This window comes from Trachypithecus francoisi, unplaced genomic scaffold (assembly GCF_009764315.1).
Source record: "Trachypithecus francoisi isolate TF-2019V2 unplaced genomic scaffold, Tfra_2.0 Lachesis_group3, whole genome shotgun sequence".
Classification (NCBI taxonomy): Eukaryota; Metazoa; Chordata; class Mammalia; order Primates; family Cercopithecidae; genus Trachypithecus; species Trachypithecus francoisi.
Window position 1 is genome coordinate 58,247,168 of NW_022681468.1, and position 25,135 is coordinate 58,272,302.

The following is a 25,135-nucleotide window of genomic DNA, read 5'->3' on the forward strand; positions in this document are numbered from 1 at the left end:
CAGAGTATCTTTTTTCAAGTCACTAAGGCTAAATTCAGTTAATCAATATATATGATCTACATGAAAGGCTAACCACCAAATTAATAAATATTTGGTAGATTTTAAAAATCTCAAAACATTTTATGATAATGATGCTGGTATCCCTAAATATCCCAACTTAATAAAACCAGACAGCATATATCACTGCACAGCTAATAGAGTGAATTTAAATGGAAAGTTACTTTAAGCTTTACCAAAAAGCAGCAGTTGTTCTGTAAATTTACACTACTAAAATTAGAGGCCTTTGAGGTAGCTGTGAAAATATTCTGATGTTGGAAGAAAAAAAAAAAACCCTCAGAATGTTGCAAAACTAGAAATCAAAGTAGGACTGTCAAGCAGATCACATTTGAAAAAAAAATAAAAAACTTTTTAAAGAATGGGGAAATTTTGGATTCTGTTCTTTACTTTGATTCTCTAGGGTAGCTATTACTTCACTACTTTGGTTGGCTTTTTATTATGTTAACATATCAGACAGAATCTTTTCTAAGGACCAATGTCTTTTAAATATTCAGGGTAGCATATGCTCACACACTTCACTATTCTTATGTCCACATAAATACTGTAGGTTATTTCCAGGCCTTTGTAAAAGTTTTTGTCATGTAGAAGCATTTGATAGTCTGGACAATGGACAAGTAGCATTTTACTTATTTATAATAAGAGTTGAATGCATTATGAATTGGTGAAATAAAAACCAGAAAACAGCGTAGAATCAATAGGAGTTTAAATGAGACTCCAATAATGATAGTAATAATATTATTAATAGTAACAGCTAACTTTTATTAAGCATTCATTAAAAGTAATGACAAAAACTGAAATTACTTTTGCACCAACTTAAAACTATGTGTCCAGGGCTTTGTGGACTATCTAATTTAATCCTTCAACAGCCTAAATAATATGGTATCATTATTATTCTGATTTGCTGACAAGGAAATTGAAGATTCCAAAGTTAAGTAACCTTTCTTGGTTATAATTCAAAGGGGTAAAGCCATGAACACAGCAGGTTTTGTATCATACTTAAAGTATATACTAAGTTTATACTAGCACATGGAACTAAGAACTTGCTGCTTTAATGCAAGTACACTTTTAAAATTTATTTTTCTCTTAAGAAAAGAACCTGGAATATGCCATATCAGGGTTGGCAAATTATGGCCCAGTAGCCAAAGCTGGTTGAGGAGTGTCTGTATTTATAAATAAAGCTTCATTGGAACTCAGCAACATTCATTATTAATTTACCTATTGTGTTTGGCTGCTTTCACACTGCAATGGTAGAGTTAAGTAGTTAAAACAATCATTTGACCCCCAAAGCCCAAGGTATGTATGAATCAACCTTTTTCAGAAAATGCTGAGCCTCTGCTGTACAATCTTTCTTTACGATACATGCAAAATGACATAATTGGTTCCAATATCCAGGAATAGAAATAGGAGTGCCTTTTAATAATGCCTTTTAGCACTCTTCAAATTAACAAATATAATCTGGAATATAAAATTTGAGATAACATTTAGTCCTGTGCAAGATCATATTTTGGTACAAAACATAGTCTAATAATTTATAAAGTTTTTTTAATTATTTTTAATATATCAGTTATAAAAAATTGGAAAAAGAAGTATATTAAGACAAAGAGATCTAGTATAGCAGTTCACGCCTGTAATCTAGCACTTTGGGAGACCGAGGTGGGAGGATCGCTTGAAGCCAGGAGTTTAAGACCAGCCAGTCCCTGTCTGTACCAAAAACATAGCCAGTCCCTGTATGTACCCAAAAATAAAACAAACAAAAAAAAATTAGCCGGGCATGGTGGCACATGCCTGTAGTCTCAGCTACTCAGGAGACTGAAGCAGGGGGATTGCTTGGGTTCAGGAGGTTGAGGCTGCAGTAAGCTCTGAGTTGTGCCACTGGACTTCAGCCTGGTTGACAGAGCAAGACCCTGTTTTAAAAAAAGAAAAAAGAGAAAGAGTAAGTCAGGCAGCTTGATATTAATTTTTTTGGTCACTGAGGTTCATTGTTTTGGCTAAGCGCTTGAATTTGAGTGTTTTAATTTTTTATCTCTCTCATGGAACTGTTTTGTGTGGCTATTGACAAAGAGTTGGAAATATACAAGATTATTTGTACTATATCAACAAATAGAGATACTGATATACTTTACTTCTTATCATTGGAAACGTCTTTGCAAATGAATTCAATAAGCTGAGTAAAAAAGAAGTACCTAGTGATAAGTAATACAGTCAATGAGGAATATGCATTTTTGGTTGGGTTGTATATACACAATTCTTTAAAAGTCATCTATCTCATAACATTACCATTTGGTTGTTTTTATTTCTTCTAGATTTGGATGATCCAGTAGTAACTGTTCATCAAAGTATAGGTGAAGCTAAAGAACAATTTTACTATGAGAGAACAGTGTTCCTCCGGTGTGTTGCCAATTCCAATCCTCCTGTTCGGTATAGCTGGAGACGTGGCCAGGAGGTCTTGCTGCAAGGATCTGATAAAGGAGTTGAGATTTATGAACCATTCTTTACCCAGGTATGAATTAAGGTACAGTATTTCCACCCTACTCTGCTAGGATACTTTCCTAATTCAGGCAGCATGAATTCATAGCTATTTGAAAATATAGTTTCTCTATTCTGGCCTTTCAAAAACCAATATGTGCTTGGCTTAAAGATTAGAGAACTTAAATGTAAAGGACAACTTATTTTTATGTGGTTAAATTTAAAATGTTAACTCTTGAAAACATTTTTTAACTTAATATATCCTAACTTTTTTTAATATATAAGTTTTCCTATGTTTCACTATAATGTACATAGTTATACATTTTGCTGGCTGATTTGGGTTTTGTGGAAAGTATTTCTCAAAAGGAGAGATTTTGATTTCCCCATTTGCAAATGGTGAATAACTATTAAAGACATGAAGAAACCTGTTTGAAATTTATTTGGCTTTAGTTTTAGGAGAGATATATCTTTAATTTCCTTTAGTCATGTTCGTTTTTGACTTGGTTTAGAAATAGAGCTTTAATTATACTAAAAATGAAAATATTTAATGAGTCATTAAAAATGTATTTAATAAAAGTTGAATTAATTTTACATAGAGTGAATGTAATACAAAATATTCTTGTGTAATACGCGATGAGTAAGGAATTAATAAGTCTTCAGGAAGAGACTGAAATTTGTGGGAATATTTGTGTGCTGTTATTATAAAGGTTTTTTGATGACTAGAAAGAAGCACAAACCTAAATTAACAAGGAAAAAGTTTTAAATAAAAAAATGTGGACAGATGTTCAAAAGTATTGTGACAATGAAAAATAATTTTTAAAATTATATAAATTGGCTGGGCGTGGTGGCTCATGCCTGTAATCTCAGCGCTTTGGAAGGCTGAGGCTGAGACGAAGTCAAGAGATCGAGATAATACTGGACAACATGGTGAAACCCCATCTCTACTAAAAATACAAAAATTAGCTGGGCATGGTGGCATGTGCCTATAGTCCCAGCTACTCAGGAGGCTGAGGCAGGAAAATCGCCTGAACCCGGGAGGCAGAGGTTGCAGTGAGCTGAGATCTCGCACTACTGTGCTCCAGCCTGGCAACAGAGTGAGAGTCTGTCAAAAAAAAAAAAGAAAAAGAAATTATATAGATCACAAGATAGGCAGGAATTTGACACATTGTACATACATACATTTGAGATATCTATATATCCCTAACTAGAAAAATGTATAATTAATCTTTAATTATTATAAATATTTTACTCCACAGTTTTAAAGATTAATACAGCTTTCATATCTAAACTCTAATAACATAAGGTTATTTCGACTTTGTAAATATCCCAGCATCCCATTTTTCACCATTGAATATATTTCCTTATATGGTAAACTAAGGCCTGACCTCTTTCAGATTAATATAATTGCCAATATTTAGACATTAACTGTGGAATAATGCAGTGATTATATAACATCTGCACACGTCATACATATTCCTGTTTTGCAAATAGATTGTAAATAAAAATATGTATTCTTTATTTTTTAAAAGGTATAGAACAGTTTTAACTTGCCAAAATATAAATCTCTGAAAATCAGCATCGCACATGCATTGCTAGTCAGTTGACCATAACATAGTACCGAGGCCTGTTCTAATCTGATTGTCTCTTGATTTAGGCCACTGTGACACTAAGTGTTCCCTGCCAACAGGTAGGACTGATTTTTCCCTCATACATTCTGCAATGCTTTAATTCATTCTTCAGTTGTTACTAAAATGATTTTTTAGTTTAAAATATTATCCAGATAAATGATCATCTATTACATATTTTTCTATTGTCAATTTATTTTTAAAATATGCACATTATTAAGATTTAGAAAACATGTTTTCCTCTAGAATCTTTTCAAACATGATAACATTTATAGAAAATGCGGTAATTCTAAACATCTTTTCACTATATGGTTATTTCTTTTTGTTTGTTTGTTTTTGAGATGGAGCCTCGCTCTGTCACCTGGGCTGGAGTCCAGTGACATGATCTCTGTTTACTGCAATCTCCACCTCCTGGTTTAAGCATTTCTCTTGCCTCAGCCTCCTGAGTAGCCGGGATTAAAGGTGCCCGCCACCACACTAGGCTAGTTTTTGAATTTTTAGTAGAAATGGGGTTTACCATGTTGGCTAGACTGATCTCAAACTCCTGACCTCAAGCAATCCACCTGCCTTGGCCTTGCAATGTACTGGGATGACAGGTGTGAGCCACCGTGCCTAGCTATACGGCTATTTCTAACCTGCAAATGGGTCCAATCACTTGGAAGTGAACACATGGGCCTTGGCCAGATTTTGGAAAATCTTTCATACTATCAAAATATTTAAGGATTTATTTTAAATTTACTATACAAGCACAAACTTTTAAAAATTTGATACATTATAACTATCCATATGTATCTGGTATGGTGTGATGTTTTGATACATGTCTACACATTGTATCATAATCAAATCAGGGTATTTAGCATATCCATTACCTGATACATTTATCATTTCTTCATGATGATAATGATGAAAATATTCTCTTCTAGCTGTATTGAAACATACAATACAATATTGTTAAATGGTCAACTTATTCTGCAATGGAACACTAGAATCTGTTCCTCCAAAGTGTAACTTTGCACCTATTGACCGATCTCTTTCTATTCTCCCTTCTACCTCCCTTTCTCTAGCCACTGCTAACGATTATTGTACTCTCTAATTCTGTGAGGTCAACTTCTTTAGATTCCACATATGAGTAGATAATATAGTATTTGTCTTTCTGTACCTTGATTATTTTACTTAACATAATGTCCTTCAGATCCATCCATGTTGCTGGCTCTGGGACAGACCCATCATTTGCAGCAATGTGGATGGATCTGGAGGACATTATATTAGGTAAAATATTCATTATTTTATAGCTGCATTCATTATTTCATAGCTGAATAGTATTCCATTATGTACATACTCCACATTTTTTATCCATTCATCTGTTGATGAACACTTAGGTTTATTACATATTTTGTCTATTGTGAATAGTCCTGTAATAAGTATGGAAGTGCAAGTATCTCCTCAACACACTGTTTTAATTTCTTTTGGATCTATCCAACAGTAGGATTGCTGGATCATATTATAGCTCTATTTTTAATTTTTTGAGGAACCCCTATACTGTTTTCCATAATGGCTGTACTAATTTGCATTCCCACCAACAGTGTATAAATGTTCCTCTTTCTCTGCATCCACACCAGAATTTGTTATTTTTTGTCTTTTTGATAATAGCCATTCGAATGGGAGGGAGGTGATAGCTCACTGTGGTTTTGTTTTGCATGTCCTTAATAATTAGTGATTTTGAGCATTTTTTCACATAGCTGTTGGTCATTTGTATGTATTCTTTTGAGTAATGTCTATTTACATCTTTTGCACATTTTAAAATAAGATTTTTTTTTTTGCTATTAAGTTCTGTGTATTTTCTAGATATTAACCTCTTATCAATTTGAATGCATTGTTTGCAAATATTTTCTCCCATTCTGTAGGTTGTTTCTTCACTGTGTTGATCGTTTCCATTCATATGCCCAAGCTTTTTAGTTCAATATAATTCTATTTTTCTATTCTGTTTCAGTTGCCTGTCCCCAGACCAATGTCATGAAGCATTTCCCCTATGTTTTCTTCTAGTAGTTGTGTTATCTCAGGTCTTACATTTAAGTGTTGAATTCATTTTGATTTGTTGTTTGTACATGAGGAGAAATAGAAGTGTAGCTTTACCTTTCTGCATGTGAATATTCAAGCTTCCCAGCGCTATCTACTGAAGACACATTGTCCTTTCCCTAATGTGAGATTTTGGCACTTTTGTTGAAAATTCATTGGCTATAAGTGTGTTGATTTGGTTATGTGCTGTCTATTCCATTCCATTGGCCTATATGTCTATTTTTATGTCAGTACTATGCTGTTTTGGATACTATAGTATTGTAGAATATTTTGAAGTCAGATAATATGGTGCCAACTTTGTTGTTTTTGCTCAAAATTGCTTTGGCTGTTTGGGATTTTTTGTGGTTTCATATGCATTTTGGATTGTGTTTTCCTGTATCTTTGAAGAATTTCATTGGTATTTTAACAGGATTGGATTGAATCTGTGGATCACTTTGGATAGTACAGACATTTTAACAATGTTAATTCTTCCAATCCGTTAACCTGTGATATCTTCCAATTTAATTGTATCCTGTTCAATTTTTCTCATCAATGTTTGATGGTTTGTGTTGTATCAATCTTTCCCCTCCTTGGTTAAATTTATTTCTAGGTATTCTTTAGTTAGATATTATGGCAGAGGCCTCCTTAACACTGAAGACTCATCATCTCAGAGAAGCCGTCTCTGAAAAGCTGATATGATGTCTCATTCCTTCCTTTTTTATACCTCCATATTGGGTTACTCTTTCCCTGTTTGTTTTTTGCTTACTGTGCTAATGTTTTTATATATATATATCTCTCTCTCTATATATATATGTACACATACATATATGTAGGGAGAGACAAAACATATGTGTGTGTATATATATGTATATATAACTTTACACAAACATATACATATATATGTCTTAGATGTTATTGATTTCTTGAACTACTGTTTCCCATACTGCCATGTGTACTTTATAATGAAAAAAACTTTTATGTTAGCATTGTTCATATTGGGACACTTCAATATTTTAATTTTTAAATTTATCTCCTTAGGTTGATAGCCATTGGCTTTTGTGGCTTCATGACGTAAATAATATTCAGTTAAAATAACTAAGATCTACTATATTCAAAATATGGGCATACCTTTGCCAGAGATACAGAGGTAAAAGGCAAGGCTCCTCCTCTGATGTTTGTTGATATATAAAGGAAAACTTAAGATCAATAATTATGATATAATATAAAAATCATTGTCAAAATAGAGGTACACAACACTGCTATGGAGGGAGCATTCAAGGTGGAGACATTAGCACCTGCAAGAAATGCAGAAGAAAGACAATGTCTCCAAAGAATATCCGTGTCTCTTGTTAGTTAGAACAATAATTAGTATGTGTGGAGGACAGGGAACTGTGAAGCTGGGAAGGCATATTGGGAATATATGGTGGAAGGGTTCAGATAATAGATCATATGTCTGCTGAAGTTTTAATGTTAGAAAATGAAACTTCTTTTCAAGATATATTTTCAATAATAATGTTATTTAATAATGTCTTCTTTTTAATAAAGCAGAATTTCTAAGATAATGATATATATTTATTTTGTATGCCAATTAATAATATGCTAATAACTATAGTAATTTGAACTGAATATTTATTCCTAAATTCTGTTGAGTGACAAAAATCTTATTTATACCTTTTCATAGACAGTGTTTCCAGAAAAGAATTGGTCTGTGTTCCTAAAGCTGATATGAATTCATAAGCACATAATGCAATACTTGTAGGAGGAATAATTATGTTTTTTGTGCTTCCACTCACTTACTACAAAAAGACATAGGCTAGCATATATAATTTTCTATTTATAAGTTTGTAATAAATTAGTCATTAGAGCTTCATAAAATGAATCTAACTTGACAGGCTTTAGTTTTTACTGATATCTAAGTACCAAATGAATGAATATAAGTTTTTTAAAGTTCTACTTTATTTTATAAGTAATATGGAAATACTGCTTGAGGCTGTGTGTATTCCTTCACTAGAGCAATGTCAGCATTGGTAAGGGCCACTAACTACTATACATTGTATGTCTTCTTTTTATTTCTTTTGTTAAAAAATAATGTCAAAAGTTAAATATATGTATTGCAGATAATTTTGTAATTGTTTAAGAAATGTTAAACAATTACTTAAATCTTACAAATTGAAAATTCACTTTCCATTTGTCTAGAACTTTTGTAAAGATGTTCATGACATCATCTTGTGTATTGTAATTATACCATCTAATTACAAGATTGAACATGTTTACATCAATTACATAATTAGTTATAATTAGTCTAATTAGACTAATTATACAATTAGACAATAATCAACTCAAAATTCCTTTTTACAAATCATGAAAATTCACATGCAAAAAGCTTCCCAACACCCAAAATATCAAACTCAAATGATCAACAAAATGAAATTAATGTTATGTGATAAAGTAGTTACAAATAATAAAGTCTAAATTATACTCATTGCCACATGTATACATATATGCCATTTGATAACATTAATCTGTGTGTGCATATATTCTCTGCTTTTTTATACATTCTGCTGTGTTGTTTTAAAATATTTTTATTATATCCTGACTGTCATGAATTAAGAAGGTAAGCCTCAAAGTTTTCCATAATTCTGTTATTTTAAAAAATATTCCAGGGCCGGGCGCGGTGGCTCAAGCCTGTAATCCCAGCACTTTGGGAGGCCGAGACGGGCGGATCACGAGGTCAGGAGATCGAGACCATCCTGGCTAACACGGTGAAACCCCGTCTCTACTAAAAAAACAAAAAAACTAGCCGGGCGAGGTGGCGGGCGCCTGTAGTCCCAGCTACTCGGGAGGCTGAGGCAGGAGAATGGCGTGAACCCGGGAGGCGGAGCTTGCAGTGAGCTGAGATCCGGCCACTGCACTCCAGCCCGGGCGACAGAGCAAGACTCCGTCTCCAAAAATAATAATAATAATATTCCATTAACAGACTTCATCTGAATTACCCACTCTACCCATTGACATGGTATATACATTAATCTTAGATATTAACTTAGAGACCATGTTACCTGGGTCCTCTAGTTTCACATATCTTGGTACCTTGTTTTCTGACTGCAAGAAGTAATCATTTTACTCACCCAGAACAACTCTCCAATCCCATGGTAGCTGAACCACTGGGAAATCATGCATCTATTTCTTTCTTTTTTTCTCTATTCTTTTCAGTCCGTTTTGTGTTGCCATAAAGGAACACCTGAGATTAGGTAATGTATAAAGAAAAGAGATTTATTTGGTTCTCAGTTTTAGAGACTGTACAGGAAGCATGATATGGTCTCTGCATGTGGTGAGGGCTTCATGCTGCTTTCACTCATGGCAAAAGGCAAAGGAGAGTTGGTATGTGCAGAGATCACATGATGAGAGAGGAAGCAAGAGAGAGAGGGGGAAGTTCCAGATTTCTTTTTAACAACCAGCTCTCAAGGAAACTAATAGAGTTAGAAGTCATTCACAGCCCCCCTCAGGACATTAATCTATTCATGAGGAATCTACCCCCATGACCCAGATATCTTTCATTAGGCCCCACCTCCAACATTGGGATTAAATTTCAACATAAGGATTAAGAACAAACATCCAAACTATAGCACCTTCTCATATGTCCATTTTGCTGCTGTGTTCTGAATAAGAATTAACTAGGATATACATGTGCATACCATTGTATTTGTAGGGCTACACTTGTAGGTCTTTAAAGAATAGAAATCATCTCAAACAGTAGCACAAATTCTCTTTTGTAATCTCAATATTACCACCAAATTCATATTTTTTACCTTTAGATAACATAAATACTAGCAGTGTCCCTGATCACAAAATTCAGGTATACAAAATATTTTAAGAATGCATCCTTTACAAAAGCCACCTCTGCATTTTAATGGCCAGAGCTGCATTGATATTGGTTCTCTGTGCTTGATTATTATATATATTTCCCTGGGGCTTACCTTTCTTTTACATTCTCTTTTCCATAATTGACTGTTCAGCTCTCCTATGGATGGCCCCCAAATGCAGCTTCATAAATCTATCTTGCAGGCTACCCTAATGTAAAGATTTTTAAAATTTCCGTTACTACCATTAGAATCAACATGATTCAGGAAACTTACTAAAAACTTACTATGTGCAATATGATGAGCTGGCTCTATTCATTTCTAGTCAGCAATCCTTTCTGAGTTGACAACATGCAAAACACTGCCCAAATGGTAGGGAAGAGAATTTGAAGTGATCTCATGAAATGGAAAGGCAGGATCAATACATAGACATAATGTAAATAATAAAAACATATATAAACATACACTCAAATGTGATTGATATTAATAGACAAAAAGCATTAACTCAAAAAGTAAAGGAGAATACATATAGGAAGAATACACTTTTAGAGGATGGATCAGAAGTAAGAACTTTTAGGTTGAAATCTCTTCATATTGAGGCTGGTGCGGTGGCTTATGCCTGTAATCCCAGCACTTTGGGAGGCCAAGGCAGGCAGATCACTTGAGGCCAGGAGTTCCAGACCAGCCTGGTCAATATGGTGAAACCCCATCTCTACTGAAAATATAAAAATTAGCCCAGTGTGATGGCACGCGCCTATAATCCCAGCTACTTGTGGGGCTGAAGCATGAGAATCCCTTGAACCTGGAGGCGGAGTTTCAGCGAGCCGAAGTCACAGCACTGCACTCCAGCCTGGGTGACAGAGCTAAACTATGTCAAGAAAGAAAGAAAGAGAGAAAGGGAGGAAGGGAGGAAGGGAGGAAGGGAGGAAGGGAAGGAAGGGAGGAAGGGAAGGAAGGGAAGGAAGGAAGGGAAAAGAGAGAGAGAGAGAAGAAAGAGGAAAGAAAGAGAAAGAAGGAGGAAAGAAAGAAAGAAAGAAGAAAGAAAGAAAGAAAGAAAGAAAGGGATGGAGGGAGGGAGGAAGGGAAGGAAGGGAAGGAAGGAAGGGAAAAGAGAGAGAGAGAGAAAGAGGAAGAAAGAGAAAGAAGGAGGGAAAAAAAGAAAGAAAGAGAGAGAGGGAGGGAGGAGGAAGGGAAGGAGGGAAGGAAGGAAGGGAAAAGAGAGAGAGAGAAAGAGGAAAGAAAGAGAAAGAAGGAGGGAAAGAAAGGAAGGAAGGAAGGAAGGAAAGAAAGAAAGAAAGAAAGAAAGAAAGAAAAAGAAAGAAAGAAAGAGAAAAAGAAAGAAAGAAAGAAAACTCTTTCTTGAAATAGTGACTGTCAGATAATTTTCAAAAGGACTGGAGAGTAGAGTTGCTTGGTGAAATGGAGAATTAGGGATGGTGGAAATCAAGTTTAAAGTATTTTCCAAGAGGAGAAAGCAATCCTTGGTGGAAAAAATTAGGAGGAAGAGATTAGTAGCATTAAACACAGAATAAGTAACTAGAATAAATACAAATCTGCGATCATAGCCCATCTAATATGACCTTTTCCAAGCTTTGAAATCTTACCTCATTTTATGTTCTTTATTGTACTGCACTCCAGTCACATTAATTTTCTTTTCTTTTCTTTTCTTTTTTTTTGAAACGGAGTCTCGCTCTGTCGCCCAGGCTGGAGTGCAGTGGCCGGATCTCAGCTCACTGCAAGCTCCACCTCCCGGGTTTACGCCATTCTCCTGCCTCAGCCTCCCGAGTAGCTGGGACTACAGGCGCCCGCCACCTCGCCCGGCTAGCTTCTTGTATTTTTTAATAGAGACGGGGTTTCACCGTGTTAGCCAGGATGGTCTCGATCTCCTGACCTCGTGATCCACCCGTCTCGGCCTCCCAAAGTGCTGGGATTACAGGCTTGAGCCACTGTGCCCGGCCTAATTTTCTTTCTAGCTCTCCAACATGCCAACCTTACTGCTGTGTCAGGGTCTCCACGGTTGTGGGTCCCAGTGTCATTCTGTATCACTGATCTCTCCAGTGTATTTCTCGCCCTTCAACTTTCAACTCAAGTAAGACCTAATGAGAGCTGCTTTCCAGTCTGTTCCATCTAAAGTAGCTTACTACGTCTTCATTTCTCTGTATCTATTCTCTTGTTTGATTTATTTGGTAGTATTTAATACTCTTTTTAATCATCCTCTGTATTTGTGTAGACATTTATTGTTTCACACATATGCTCCATGTTCTTTCCACTGTGTTCCCAGCATTCAAAAGGGAATTGCACAGAGTATGTACTAAATGATTGTCTGTTTGTTGAAATAAGACTATAGTTAATTTTACATAAACTTTTATTGAAATATATGTGTAGAAAAGCACATGAAACATAAGTGTACAGCTTGATTAGTTTTTAGAGAGATCACACTCCTTGTAGTAGCTTGAAGATCAAGAAACAGAACATTAGAGGAGTTCAGCCCCTCCTTGTTTTTAGTTAATTTAAAGTAACCAACTGACTATTTCTTAAAGTGTGAGATAGGACATGCCATGGCAAGATAACATTTAAAATCATTGAGTTTCCTTGATATGATTTTTATGTTTTACAGGGAACATGGAGACAGTTTGGCCATGTACAGGTTTTAGTAGTTCAAGTAAAAATATTTAAATACAGAAACATTACAGTGAAAAACTCAGTTTCCAGCTGATTATTAGTAAGACAATATTTGTAAAAGGGGCAAAAAATTATAAAGTAATGAGGATAATATAAGAAGTACAGCAGACATAAGCTAAGGGCAGAGTTGTTTAATGAGGAAGAATGAAGATGTCTAATTTGTAAAGATAGATTTTATGTTTTGTATCTTTTATTATTATAAAATCATTGTGGGCCGGATACAGAGGCTCATGCCTGTAATCCCAGCACTTTGGGAGGCCGAGGCAGGCGGGTCACTTGAGGTCAGGAGTTCAAGACCAGCCTGGCCAACATGGTAAAAACCCGTCTCTACTAAAGATATAAAAATTAGCCGGGCATGATGGCGCACGCCTGTAATCTCAGCTACTTGGGAGGTAAACGTGTTCATAGGGGTTTGTTGTACAGGTTATTTCATCACCCAGATATTAAGCCTAGTATTCATTAGTTATTTTTCCTGATCCTGTCTCTGCTTCTAGCATCTACCCTCCAATAGACCCCAGTGTGTGTGATTTCCCTTTTATGTGTCTGTGTGTTCTCATCATTTAGCTCCCACTTATAAGTGAGAACATGTGGTATTTGGTTTTCTTTAACTGCGTTAGTTTGCTAAGGATAATGTTCTCCAGCTCCATCCATGTTCCTTCAAAGGACATGATTTCATTTTTGTGTGTTTGTGGCTGCATAGTATTCCATGGTGTATGTGTACCACATTTTCTTTATCCAGTCTCTAACATGATGGGCATTTAGGTTGATTCCACGTCTTTGCTATTGTGAATAGTGTTGCAATAAACATGTGTGCATGTATCTGTGTAATATAATGATTTATATTCCTTTGGGTATATACCTAGTAATAATAGTATGGCTGGGTCAAATGGTCTTCCTGTCAGAAAGACTAAAATTTAAGTATGTCTTGTTAATGCAAATATTTATCAAGTTATAGATAGGAAATGCTTTCTGTTAGCTGTTGTGGGACATACAGGATACCTCTGCCCCTAGGGGGCTTACGATTCAGTTAAAGAACACAACTCAACACATCAAATGATAACTCATAAGCAAACACTAAATAGTGAGTTACAAGTATATGTCATAGTATAAGATGCAGTGGATATTCCAAAGAAAGGTAATGTACTTTACTAATAAGGTCTAAACTGCTGAGGTGTAAATTACAATTATTACAGAAATAGGAGTAAGTTTAAAGGAACAGATTTGAAGTTCAGTTTAGGATATGTTGAGTTTAGATATGTCTGAAGCATCAGAATGGACATATTGACAAACATTTGTTCTGTGTATCTGAAACTTAAGGGAGAATTCTGGAATGGGGGCTCAGACTTTGGAGTGGGGCAAGAAATAGAGCTTGTAGTAGCAATTCACCAGCAAGGATAATGCCACCTAATGAAATGTTATAAAGTGAGGTGAACTATGGAACAAGTAGAATTCCAAGAAATAACACTTGTCATGTAGAGAGGAGAAATAAAAGCAAAGAAATTCGAGCAATAAGTGTGACAAAGGTAGGAGAGGTAAGATGTATCACTTTATTCAAAAATTATCTGAGTTGACTAATTCTAGCATATCATTTTCTTTCAACTATTCTTTCTAGCTAAGCACATTTTCTAGGCATTTTATATCATGTATGGGAATTCTGTAATGCAAGATAATAGTTTTATATATAAACTCTAGAAACGCATAGACATTTATTTTTTTTTGTATGTTAAAAATTCAGTGTTTCCTCTAAACAAAAATTGAAAGGTAGATTTTCTTTTTTTTATGTATATACCACTGAGGGAAATGCTAAAGGACTGACTGATTTAAGACTGAACTTGGACAGTGAATGAAAATACTTATGACCACAATTCCATGCACACGAGAATAGAGATTCATTTGACACATTTGCAAAACTATGTGCCTATGTCTGGGTAAGCTTTCTTGCAAATGAACAGCAGTGTTTTTATGTAGTAAGTCGCTAAGTATTCCAGTCCTCCTCAGTAACGTATGAAAGTATTACAAGTTTTAGAACTCGACACATGTTACCCAGGTAAAGTGATGAAACACATTGTTCCATACACACATTATCTGGAAAAAAATAACATTTTGAATTTTTATAGTATCCCTAATACTGTAAAATCATTGGGACACTGTTTTGCTATCAAAATAAGTAAGTTATTTACAAGAAGAACTATTTTGAGATAATGCATTAATGACTTTAGAAGGCAAAGAAAGTCCAGGGGACCTAATTTGAATTGAGCAGGAGACTAAATTTTGTTGTATGTTCTTTTTTTCCCTTCAGCAATTTCAATCCAGTGTTTTTACAAAGTTTTTCTTAGCTCATCAAGAGTTTGTTAGATACTTCTGGCCACTTGCTTGATTTGCATCTATCTACAGTTGTGCAGATTTACCTGGAGGGTTAGCCCTTAAACTCTTGAACATGAAATAACAAGAACAATAATAATATAGAAACACTCATGAATGCTTCTTTCCTTCAGTTTTAGATCTGTCACCTGTCATTGCTCCATATACAAAATATTTATGTTTATAAATTTAATTATCATTAGATTTACTTAATTAACTTTGTTCTGACAATTGTGTTTCATTTGTTGGCTCTTCTTCAGATTCTTTTGTTTTGTCTTCTCACGTCAATGTCTGAATAGATTGCAGTGTTTGTTGAATGCACTCCATTATTAAGTACACTGTTCTGATCCTTGTATAATAATTTGCATAACTACCACCAGAAATAGACTTTTCCCCTGAGGAAACTAGTTTGCAAAGAAAATGTTATGAATTTTCATTGTAGTCTGTTAGTTTTTATCTCCAGGCATACTTAATATTACAGTATTATTTTAAAATGCAGTGTTATTTTAAAGTTAGTTCATATAACTTATTTTAAAGTTAGGGCATTTCCCTTAAAAAAAGACAACCTGTCATATTCTTATAACAATATGATTTAATGCAATGTAATGTGATGTTTCATTCATTCTGGTTGTGTTGGCTTTTTCTAATGACATTTTTTTTTTACATTTTCAGGGTGAAACAAAGATCTTAAAACTAAAGAATCTTCGACCTCAGGACTATGCTAATTATAGCTGCATTGCTTCAGTGAGGAACGTATGTAATATTCCTGATAAGATGGTGTCATTTAGACTGTCCAATAAAACAGGTATGGAATTATCTCCATATGTTACATGCATCTGATCTACGACTAATGTTAAAAAACTCTCTTTAACTTTTTAAAGACCAAATTATTTCTATGGTGTATGTAGGAATAAGCAACTTTATTCCCAGAAAATCCTGGGATATCTGAAAAGCTTCATACATGGACACAGTAAAATATCATTGTAATACATTCCATGTAATATGTTTACATGTATAACATACAATATTATAGCTCTTTAAAGTATTGCATTCTAAAATGTCACTAATGAGCATATATCCTGTTCAAAAATATTCTTGAGAAATACTACATTCTTCATATAAAAATTCATGATTTAAGTTGCTAAATGAGTTTTGTGCTTTCAGAGTTAAGTAAAATAATCTTTCTTTTACTTTGTGTCAAGTCAAGAAAACTAATAGGTAATTTCAGATAGATGTTTTTAGAGCAGTATTTTTGTAGAAAATGGCTGGGCACGGTGGCTCACTCCTGTAATCCCCAGCACTTTGGGAGGCCGAGGCGGGTGGATCACCCGAGGTCAGGAGTTCAAGACTAGCCTGGCCAACATGGCAAGACCCTGTTTCTACTAAAAATACAAAAATTAGCTGGGCATGGTGGTGGGCGCCTGTAATCCCAGCTACTCGTGAGGTTGAGGCAGGAGAATCGCTTGAACCAGGGAGGTGGAAGTCGCGGTGAACCAAGATTGCGCCATTGCACTCCAACCTGGGCAACAAGAGCAAAACTCCGTCTCAAACAAACAAACAAAAAAAGTTAAAGCATTAATAGGATTGAAACTTAAGTTAGCCTTTGTTCAATAATATAGACCCCAGAATAATGATAAACATATTAAAAAGAAATTGATAAATGAAAGAGCAAAGAGAGAGTACGTGAGTAAAACATATTTTGTATGATTGTGCTTAAGCAATCACCTTAATAAATTAAAATTTGAACTGTTCTTGAGAAACTCCAACTTTTTGTGTCAATTAATATAAATTTTTACTTTTAAGTAACTATATTAAACTAAAGATTTTTAAAGACCCTTTTCCCATTAACAAAATCTCTGAAAGTGTGGGCTTTTTTGTGTCTGAGTCTAGACTCTGCTTGTGCCACTTACTAGCTTTCGCACCTTGTCGAGCAAGTCACCTAACTCTTCTTTGTCTGATTTCCTCATAAATTCATGAAGTTGTAGAAAGAATTAGAGAGGATACAAATAAAGCATGTAGAACACACTTTACTAGTTCTTCCAACGAAGAGCTGGTCAGCAAATCCAACCAACTCAGTTGGTAAAAAGATTAAACTTAGGACTTTATTGTAAAATATATTTTAAAAAGTCAGCTACGGCATTGGTTCATCAACATACGTTCCATTGAGTTGCCAAGATTTCGAAATGTTCATTCATTTATACACTAATTTTTCTATTCATCAAACTTATTGGGACCCTCCTATGGTTCAGCAATGATAGGAACACTGATTTTGGCTAAGATTTAAATTGTCTTAAACTAGAGAATACTCTATTTCATATCAGTTAGAAGTCATTAAAGTACAAGAACAGTGAGAGAAAATTAAACTTTATCAATAATCATAGGAAATTGTTGACGGAGGCAGGGCATGGTGGCTCACGCCTGTAATCCCAGCACTTTGGGAGGCCGAGGTGGGCAGATCACGAGGTCAGGAGATCGAGACCATCCTGGCTAACAAGGTGAAACTCCGTCTCTACTAAAAATACAAAAAAATTAGCCGAGCATGGTGGCGGGTGCCTGTAGTCCCAGCTACTCAGGAGGCTGAGGCAGGAGAATGGCATGAACCTGGGATTCGGAGGTTGCAGTGAGTCGAGATAGTGCCACTGCACTCCAGCCTGGGCAACAGAGCGAGACTCTGTCTCAAAAAAAAAAAAAAAAAAAAAAGTTGATGGAAGTTATGTTGCAGAAAAAAATAGAAATATAAAATCTTAGTGGACTTGGGACTTATAAAAGTTAATATCATCTGTCTTAAAAAAGGGGAAATTGGATATTGAGAAATAAGAATAAACAGGTTAACATATAAGAACTGGTTGTAATTATGTTATTCTTCTTGGCATGAAATGCATTGTGCCTTATAACTAATTTTGTTTTTTGTAGCTTCTTTGATTTTTTTTGAAATATATATGATCCAGAGAGAAAATTAAAAATAAAATGAAAGTATGACCTATGGGATGAATAAAAGCATTACTCTGGAATGAAGAAGAAAAAAACACTGAGATATATTATTACTTAAGTTACCACCTTGCACTTTAGCAGTGCCTTATTAATTTTTAAAGTCTTTAGTGTTTTTTATCTCAGTTTATTTTTATAACTACAGGAACATAAACAGATTTTTCTTGGCATGTCTTTTTCTATCATCTGACACATAATGAACTGTCCTGCAGCAATGGAACATCCTCATTGGATTGTTTTGAGAATGAACTAAATTGACATACACAAAAATTCTTTAAAGACAAAGATAACCAATAAAATTATATTTAATATATTTATCTTGTAGATGTGATTTTTATCATTTTCCAAGGTCCCACAGCTCATAAGGAATGAGGACTAGATTGACTCCAATGTTTGAAGAGTTATTCTAAATAGGAGACTGACAGCTCTTCTTAGTTTTCATAGAGATGGAGAAAATGAACTTAAATCTCAGCCAGATTGTTTTGTTAGGAATAAATAAGGACTTCATACCTTATAGCCAAAAGGGGAAGATTACTGGGAAAAGTGGTAGAATTTCTGAAATCTTCTAAAGTAATTGGATGACTTTTTTTCTGTGATTATTAAAAAAAAAAAATGGCTCAGAAAACAGTCTTTGAATACCTGTTCTGTGGAGGGCACAGTAGTGCTATAACTAGAGATATTTTATGTAACCTTTCAGCTTTATGTTGCATTTTTTATTTTTCAGCTAATATGTATCTAGACTGGGCAAACATAAAAACCTATTATTCACCTTTATAAATTGTCTCAAAAAATGTTGATTGATGTTCACTACAAAATAAGTATTAGAATTATGGTAAGTAATTGAGTTTAAAAATATAAGCTAGTATCCGTTCAACTCTTCAGTAACTGTAATCAGACATGTCATATGCCTCATACTTTACACGTTCAAACTGGGTTCATTTCAGAAATTTTTCCATCTGGTGGTGCTCATAGTTGGAAGAGTTTGTGAATTTCAAATAGGCGGAATTATTGAGGTAGCTTTCAAAGTACACAGGGTATAAATTAAGCTTAGAACATCCTCATGCAAATAGGTCTGTAAACTACAAATAATTGCATGCAAGATATTTCATTGCTCTTTTAATAGTGAAAGAGGAATATAACTTACCATTGCTATAATCAATGTGAAAGTCAGTTCCTCCTAGTGATTCTTACTGTTTTGAATCTCTAAGTGATGTATGTAAAATTACCGTATTTTAAACTGTTGGTTTCCAGAATGTCAAGGAAAATGTGTACCTTATGACAGGAGAAATTTATAAATATTGTAATATGTTTGGTTAATCTTCTCTGTAAGCCAATATGTTTATAAAAGTCTTACTTTACTTTAGAAATTATTCTTGCAATTAATGTCAAATAATTGGCTAATAAATGTACTTTTGGTAGAGACAAAATGCCATTGGAACATCTCCACATTCACATCAACTTTTTAATTGCAATTAGTCTATGGGCCTGATTTGCACAATGCCCAAATGATACAGGATGTAAAGATGGAAATAATGTATAATAGAAGTAAAAATTTCTAAAAAGTTCTTACAGCGGAACAGTTACACCATAGAGTAAGTTTTCTGGCTCCATCCCATACCTGCTGAATTAGACTTTCTGGCGGGTGACCTGGCAATGTATACACTTTAAACAAATTTAAATAATTACTTTGGATGGTAGTAATATGTAGTCTTTGTTATCCTACTGTTTCCATGAGTCCATTCCATTTTGTGAATAGAAATTAATTTTCTAGAATTGCTTCGAAAGGCAGTATCTAGGTGTCATGGTAAAGTCAATGTCATCTGTAGAATTACCAATAACGTGGTTTCTTAATTTTCCTACTATGAAATAGCATTGTGATGGAACTCATAATTGTATATCAGCCATAGAAAGTGTTAATTAATTTGTTGGCTCCCGTTTCTTGTTTGGCATGCTATGAAAATGTCTCCTGCCACAGTAGTGTCATTATGTATCACACCTAATCTAGCTGTCTTAAAATTTATTGAGACAGTTCATAGAATTTTATAAAAGATAAAGTGACTTATTTATTTATTTATTGTCATGCACTCTGATCAATTGACACAGTGCTTGGGAGGGTCTAGAAGTTGTTTTTGTTGCTTCCCTACTCATATTTGGATGAAAAGGGGTATCACCCCTTGACTGATAAATTATTTTTAAAACATGTATATATATATATTTAACCTGGGAGCATAAATTCAAATTGTCATGAATATATACTCCCTTGATCCTTGATTGGTAAATTCTTAATGTAGCTATATTTCTCATAGTTTATTAAAATAAGCCTGTTAAAATTTATAAGTTTAGATGGTAATATAGGTATATTTTGAAATTATCATAATTAGGATAACTGAGTATAAATTATTTTAAGTTTCTCATATTATGTGTGTTACCAACACTAGGACACATAGAAATTATGATAAAACAAATTTTATTTATTTTAATGAATTTCAAGCACTTAATGACTTGATGTCTCACAATTTCAAAGTCAAATAAGAATTAAGTATGTTACCTATATTAGGATGAAAAACATATTTTTTGCCTGCTTGAGAGGTTATGATGAAGTGTATAAAAAAGGGATAGATGTGGCTCATTTGGCCTAATTATATAAGTCCTTTGATTTAGTCTGCTCTACCTTAACATTTATAAACATTATGTAATTAAGATATCATCTTTAAATGGGATTTAATTCAAGGAACCAAGCCATAAAAGTATTACTGGCTATAGAAATAGGGGGAAAATACATATCTTTCTCCTCCTTCCCTCTCTCATTTATTCTTCAATTTTTTGTCCTTTCTCTTCTACTCTGTTTTTATTTTTCTTTTTGTCTCAATAAATTATCATGGAAGAAGACAGAGGTCAAGAAACGTCTTTGTTTCCTATGTTAGGCAACTATTATCTCTTTTTATTATTTTATGTAGCTCTTAGGGAAGTTGTAATATAAATGCCCAGCAATTGTTGTGAATTTCAGTATAAAACATTTTGTATACTGTTATCTATTCATGATAGTTCTCTTCATGTTTAGAGGAATTTAACTAACTTACTTAAGCCTTATGAAAAAGAAAATATTTTAGTTATAGAATTTTTGATAACTGTGGTCATGAAATGAAATACAAAAACAATTTGTCTTGTGATATGCTACACCTATGGTCATAGACAGCCAATGTAAGTGCAAGAGGAAGTAGCAGTAAAAATTTTGCTGTAACCTGCACCTTAGTACTAACATCAGCCATTTTCCTTAGTCATATGAATTTTTCTAGCCTCTTGGGTTTAGATGATCTTCATAGCATCTAGATAATCAAGAGAATCATTTATTTAGAATCTAGATATGCTAGTTAACCATCAATAACAGTTTTTAAGGACTATTTAGATTTGTGAAAATAGATGGTATACATATGATGATGTCCTATGTTAGTCAGCTTGGGCTTCCATAGCAGAGCACCACAGGCAGAGAGACTGTAACAGTAGAAATTTAAATTCTCATAGGTCTAGAGGCCACAAGTTTAAGATCAAAGTGCCATCAGGGTTGGTTTCTCATGAAGGCTGTCTTCTTGACTTGAAGATGACAGCTTTCTTCTTGTGTCTTCACATAACCTTTCCTCTGTGCTTTCATGGAGGGAAAGAGAGAAAGCTCTAGTGTCCCTTCCTTTAGTGTCCCAAATATAGACACTGGCCGTATTTGATTAGAGTCCCATCCTTAGGACCTAATTTACCCTTGGTTACCTCTCTGTAAAAGCCCTGTCTTCAAATACAGTCACACTGGAAGACAGGATTCGGGATATGAATTTGGAGGGAAGGACACAATTCAGTCTATAATACTCCCAAATTACTGAATGTGAACTTTGCATTTAGGATTGCTTTTCCTTAAAATTTCAGACATAAGTTTATAATATATGCTAAATCAAAGCAAGAAAATGAGTTAGATGTGTTAAAGAGCCTATTCCTCACTGGGAACTCAAATTAAAGAAGTGACTCTATTGATAGCATTTATGACCCTGTATTCTTAGCTTTCGGGAAATATGAAGAATGCAACTCTAAAGGAAGAAGGTAAGATAAAATATTAGGGAAAGACAGATATCTCTCCTGTAATACATCATGAATTTTTAAAAGCATGGTCAAACGATTACAGCAGAGACATAAATGATAAGTCAGTGAACTTGTGCATTATTCTTGGATTTTTTTTCCTTGAGTCTCTTTTTCAGTGAGGGCAAAGTTAATATGGGAAATGGAAGAAAAAACATTGGACTTTTCACCTTTCACGCTCTAAAATATTGGAAATATGGGTGCTTTAATAGTATTTATCATAGATAACAATCCAGGTTATCTGAACAACAGTGTTTACTGCTATGACCAATAATGGAACACAATAAATGTTATTAGAATATTGTAGATATAGAGAATAAGATGTTCCCTATAGCTCTTTTGCATAAGTTTTAGCATTCAAAAGTCTAAGGTTTAAATTTTGGTTCCTAAATCTTTTAGGATGTTACTACTAAGTTTAGCTTATCTAAACTTATTTTTCACCTTCTTAAAAATGAAGAAAACATTTTTTGTTTTCAAAAATAATAACACATGGGCATCTTTTGGGGAGAGCATTATTCTGCCTACAGTGTATAGCTTCAATCATTGATGATTAATCTTGAAATAAGTTCACAATCATTTTATGGATGACTTTTGTCACTGCATATGTCAGATATTAGTATTTCCCACTACAATCTATGGAAATGATTCGTATTGTAAGTATATTGATATCTAACCTATTAGGAGAACAAATGTTTAACATAAATACAAAATATTCTTTATGAAGTTGATAGTGGTTTGTTAGGAAATGAAGAAACTTCAAGGTTGTTGATATTCAACAGATTCTTCATTTCAGTGCTCTGTCATTTCCTGAGGTAATCAAGCATATATATGACTTATTTTCACTAATGTAACTTCAGAGATGAAAAATATAGATGATGATAAGTCAGCACATCTTAAACAGAAGCAATGGTCATTGTGAGGTTTCAACTTTGGTTTTACTAAGGCAGTATATAGAGCAATAAGATGATCCAGATTTTTCAAAATTCTATTACTGTCATAAAAGGAAGTTTACATGTTGCTGGGATCTCCCTACACCTGTGCATTTTGTTGTCCTAGCAACGAAATTTTTGTATTTCTTTATTCAAATGTATCTTGAAACTATGGGTTCATACATAAATATACCCCATAAACTAGTAACTCTCCCAGAAGATATCATAATCCAGATACAATAAACAACCTTAGTTGAATAAAAGGCAACACTAAAAGCCATCTCACAATAGAAATACTTTGGACCATATCCAATAATCTGTATTTTAGCAAACATCTAGGATATTCATTGATTATATTTTTCTAACTTTAAGTATTTATTATTTTTAATATGCTCTTAGATTATAATTATAATTCAAAATTTAAAATAGTTTTTCATGAGAAAATCTTGCAAAAGCTCAGACCATGTATTTTATATTTGTTTCAGTAGATTGGGTTGAGGATATGCTAAAATAAAGTAATAGGATTTTTATACTACTAAAAACAATTAATTTTTAATTTTCAAACTGTTCCTAGATTATGGATTTCCAGACCACAGCTTGGTTCTTTTCAGAATTTTACTGGTCTAATGAAATACTAAGAATTGCATTATCATAGACAATAATTCATTTGGTAGAAATGAATTGTACAATTTCTTCATGGTTTTGGAGCTAGCCACATATAACTTCTGGCTTGGAATAGCTCCATGATCATTTACTGACAATTTGCTTTTATAGGTTACTGACTCTAACAAAGGAGATCCAATAAAATACAAAATATTATTTTCTTAAGTGCAGGTAGCCAGTCATATTGCTTATTCACTCCGAATACTAGGATAGATTATGTCAAAATGTCATCTTTAGGCAGAGCAACCATCCCAATTTGCCTTGGACTTAGTGGAAGTCCCACATCCTGGGAAACCCAATAGTTCCCCCAAAACAAAACAATTGGTCACTCAATGAACTAATCAACTGTCCAGCCTACCTCCTTATAAGATACAAGTCTTAATGTCAATTGTTAATGCAGGTGGATATGGAGCCTTAAACAACTCTACCTAAAGAAGCATTATTGAACAAGAGCTGGATGTGGATTCTGGTTCTCTTATGATCAATTCCTTCAACTCTTTGAATTTGCTTTCTGCTAAATCATGTTTATGAGGTGTTCTCGGGTAGGTAACATAATGTTGGGAAGAGAACGCTCACAATAAAAATTTACATTTATTTAGCAAAATAATGACAATAACAACAATAACAAAACACAGAGGAAATGAGATTGCTACAAAGGAGTAGATGCAGCCCATAAGTACACAGCTGCCCTTGAGCCCAAAGGTACATGCAAGCAAAGTTCAGTTGTACGGAATTTGAGAAGATTATTACCTGATTGTGCTGTTATCCTTTTATACATGGGACTTACATGATTATTTCTTAAAAATTAACTGGCAAGTTATTTCTTGACCTAATGCACATATTTGAGTGAATCTTTGCAAATATTTGTGCTATCAATATTTCTGGTAGAAAAAGTCACTGTCAGGAAGATTTTATCCTAACTTAAGAGAAGATGCACACCTAGCCACTGTTATTCTCCAAGCTGTAAGTCATTTAGAGTACCAGTTTCCTTAGATTTGTACCTCATTACAGATATTGTGAAGATAAAATTAAATTATATGTTTATAGTGCCTGGCAAATAGTAGGCGCTTAGTTATGGTGGTGGTAGTGGGTGTACTGAAAATATCCTTTATGAAAAAAGCAAAGAGGCTTTCTAAAATATCATCTAGCTCATCAATTTTCCATTTTCCCTCTTATATAGTGAAAAGTATTAATGATAGAATCTATCTACTAAAATGCATATTTCAGAACTAATATTAAATCATAGCTAAATTCCAAAATTTTGTCAATAGTTGGCAAAATAAGTAAATATAAAAATTGTATATCCATTAAAGGTACATTATATTATTATTAT

General features: G+C 33.9%; 1 protein-coding gene across 1 annotated transcript in view; it reads left to right on the forward strand.

Annotated features, from left to right (window-relative positions):
• The first annotated feature begins 2,360 nt into the window (after window positions 1-2,360).
• Window positions 2,361-25,135, forward strand: part of MDGA2 (MAM domain containing glycosylphosphatidylinositol anchor 2) — a 297,455-nt gene continuing 274,680 nt past the window's right edge. The window contains exons 1-2 of the mRNA XM_033188128.1: window positions 2,361-2,557; window positions 15,776-15,908. Coding sequence (XP_033044019.1) covers window positions 15,878-15,908 — 31 coding nt within the window. The 5' untranslated portion in view covers window positions 2,361-2,557; window positions 15,776-15,877. The remainder of the gene's footprint in view (window positions 2,558-15,775; window positions 15,909-25,135) is intronic.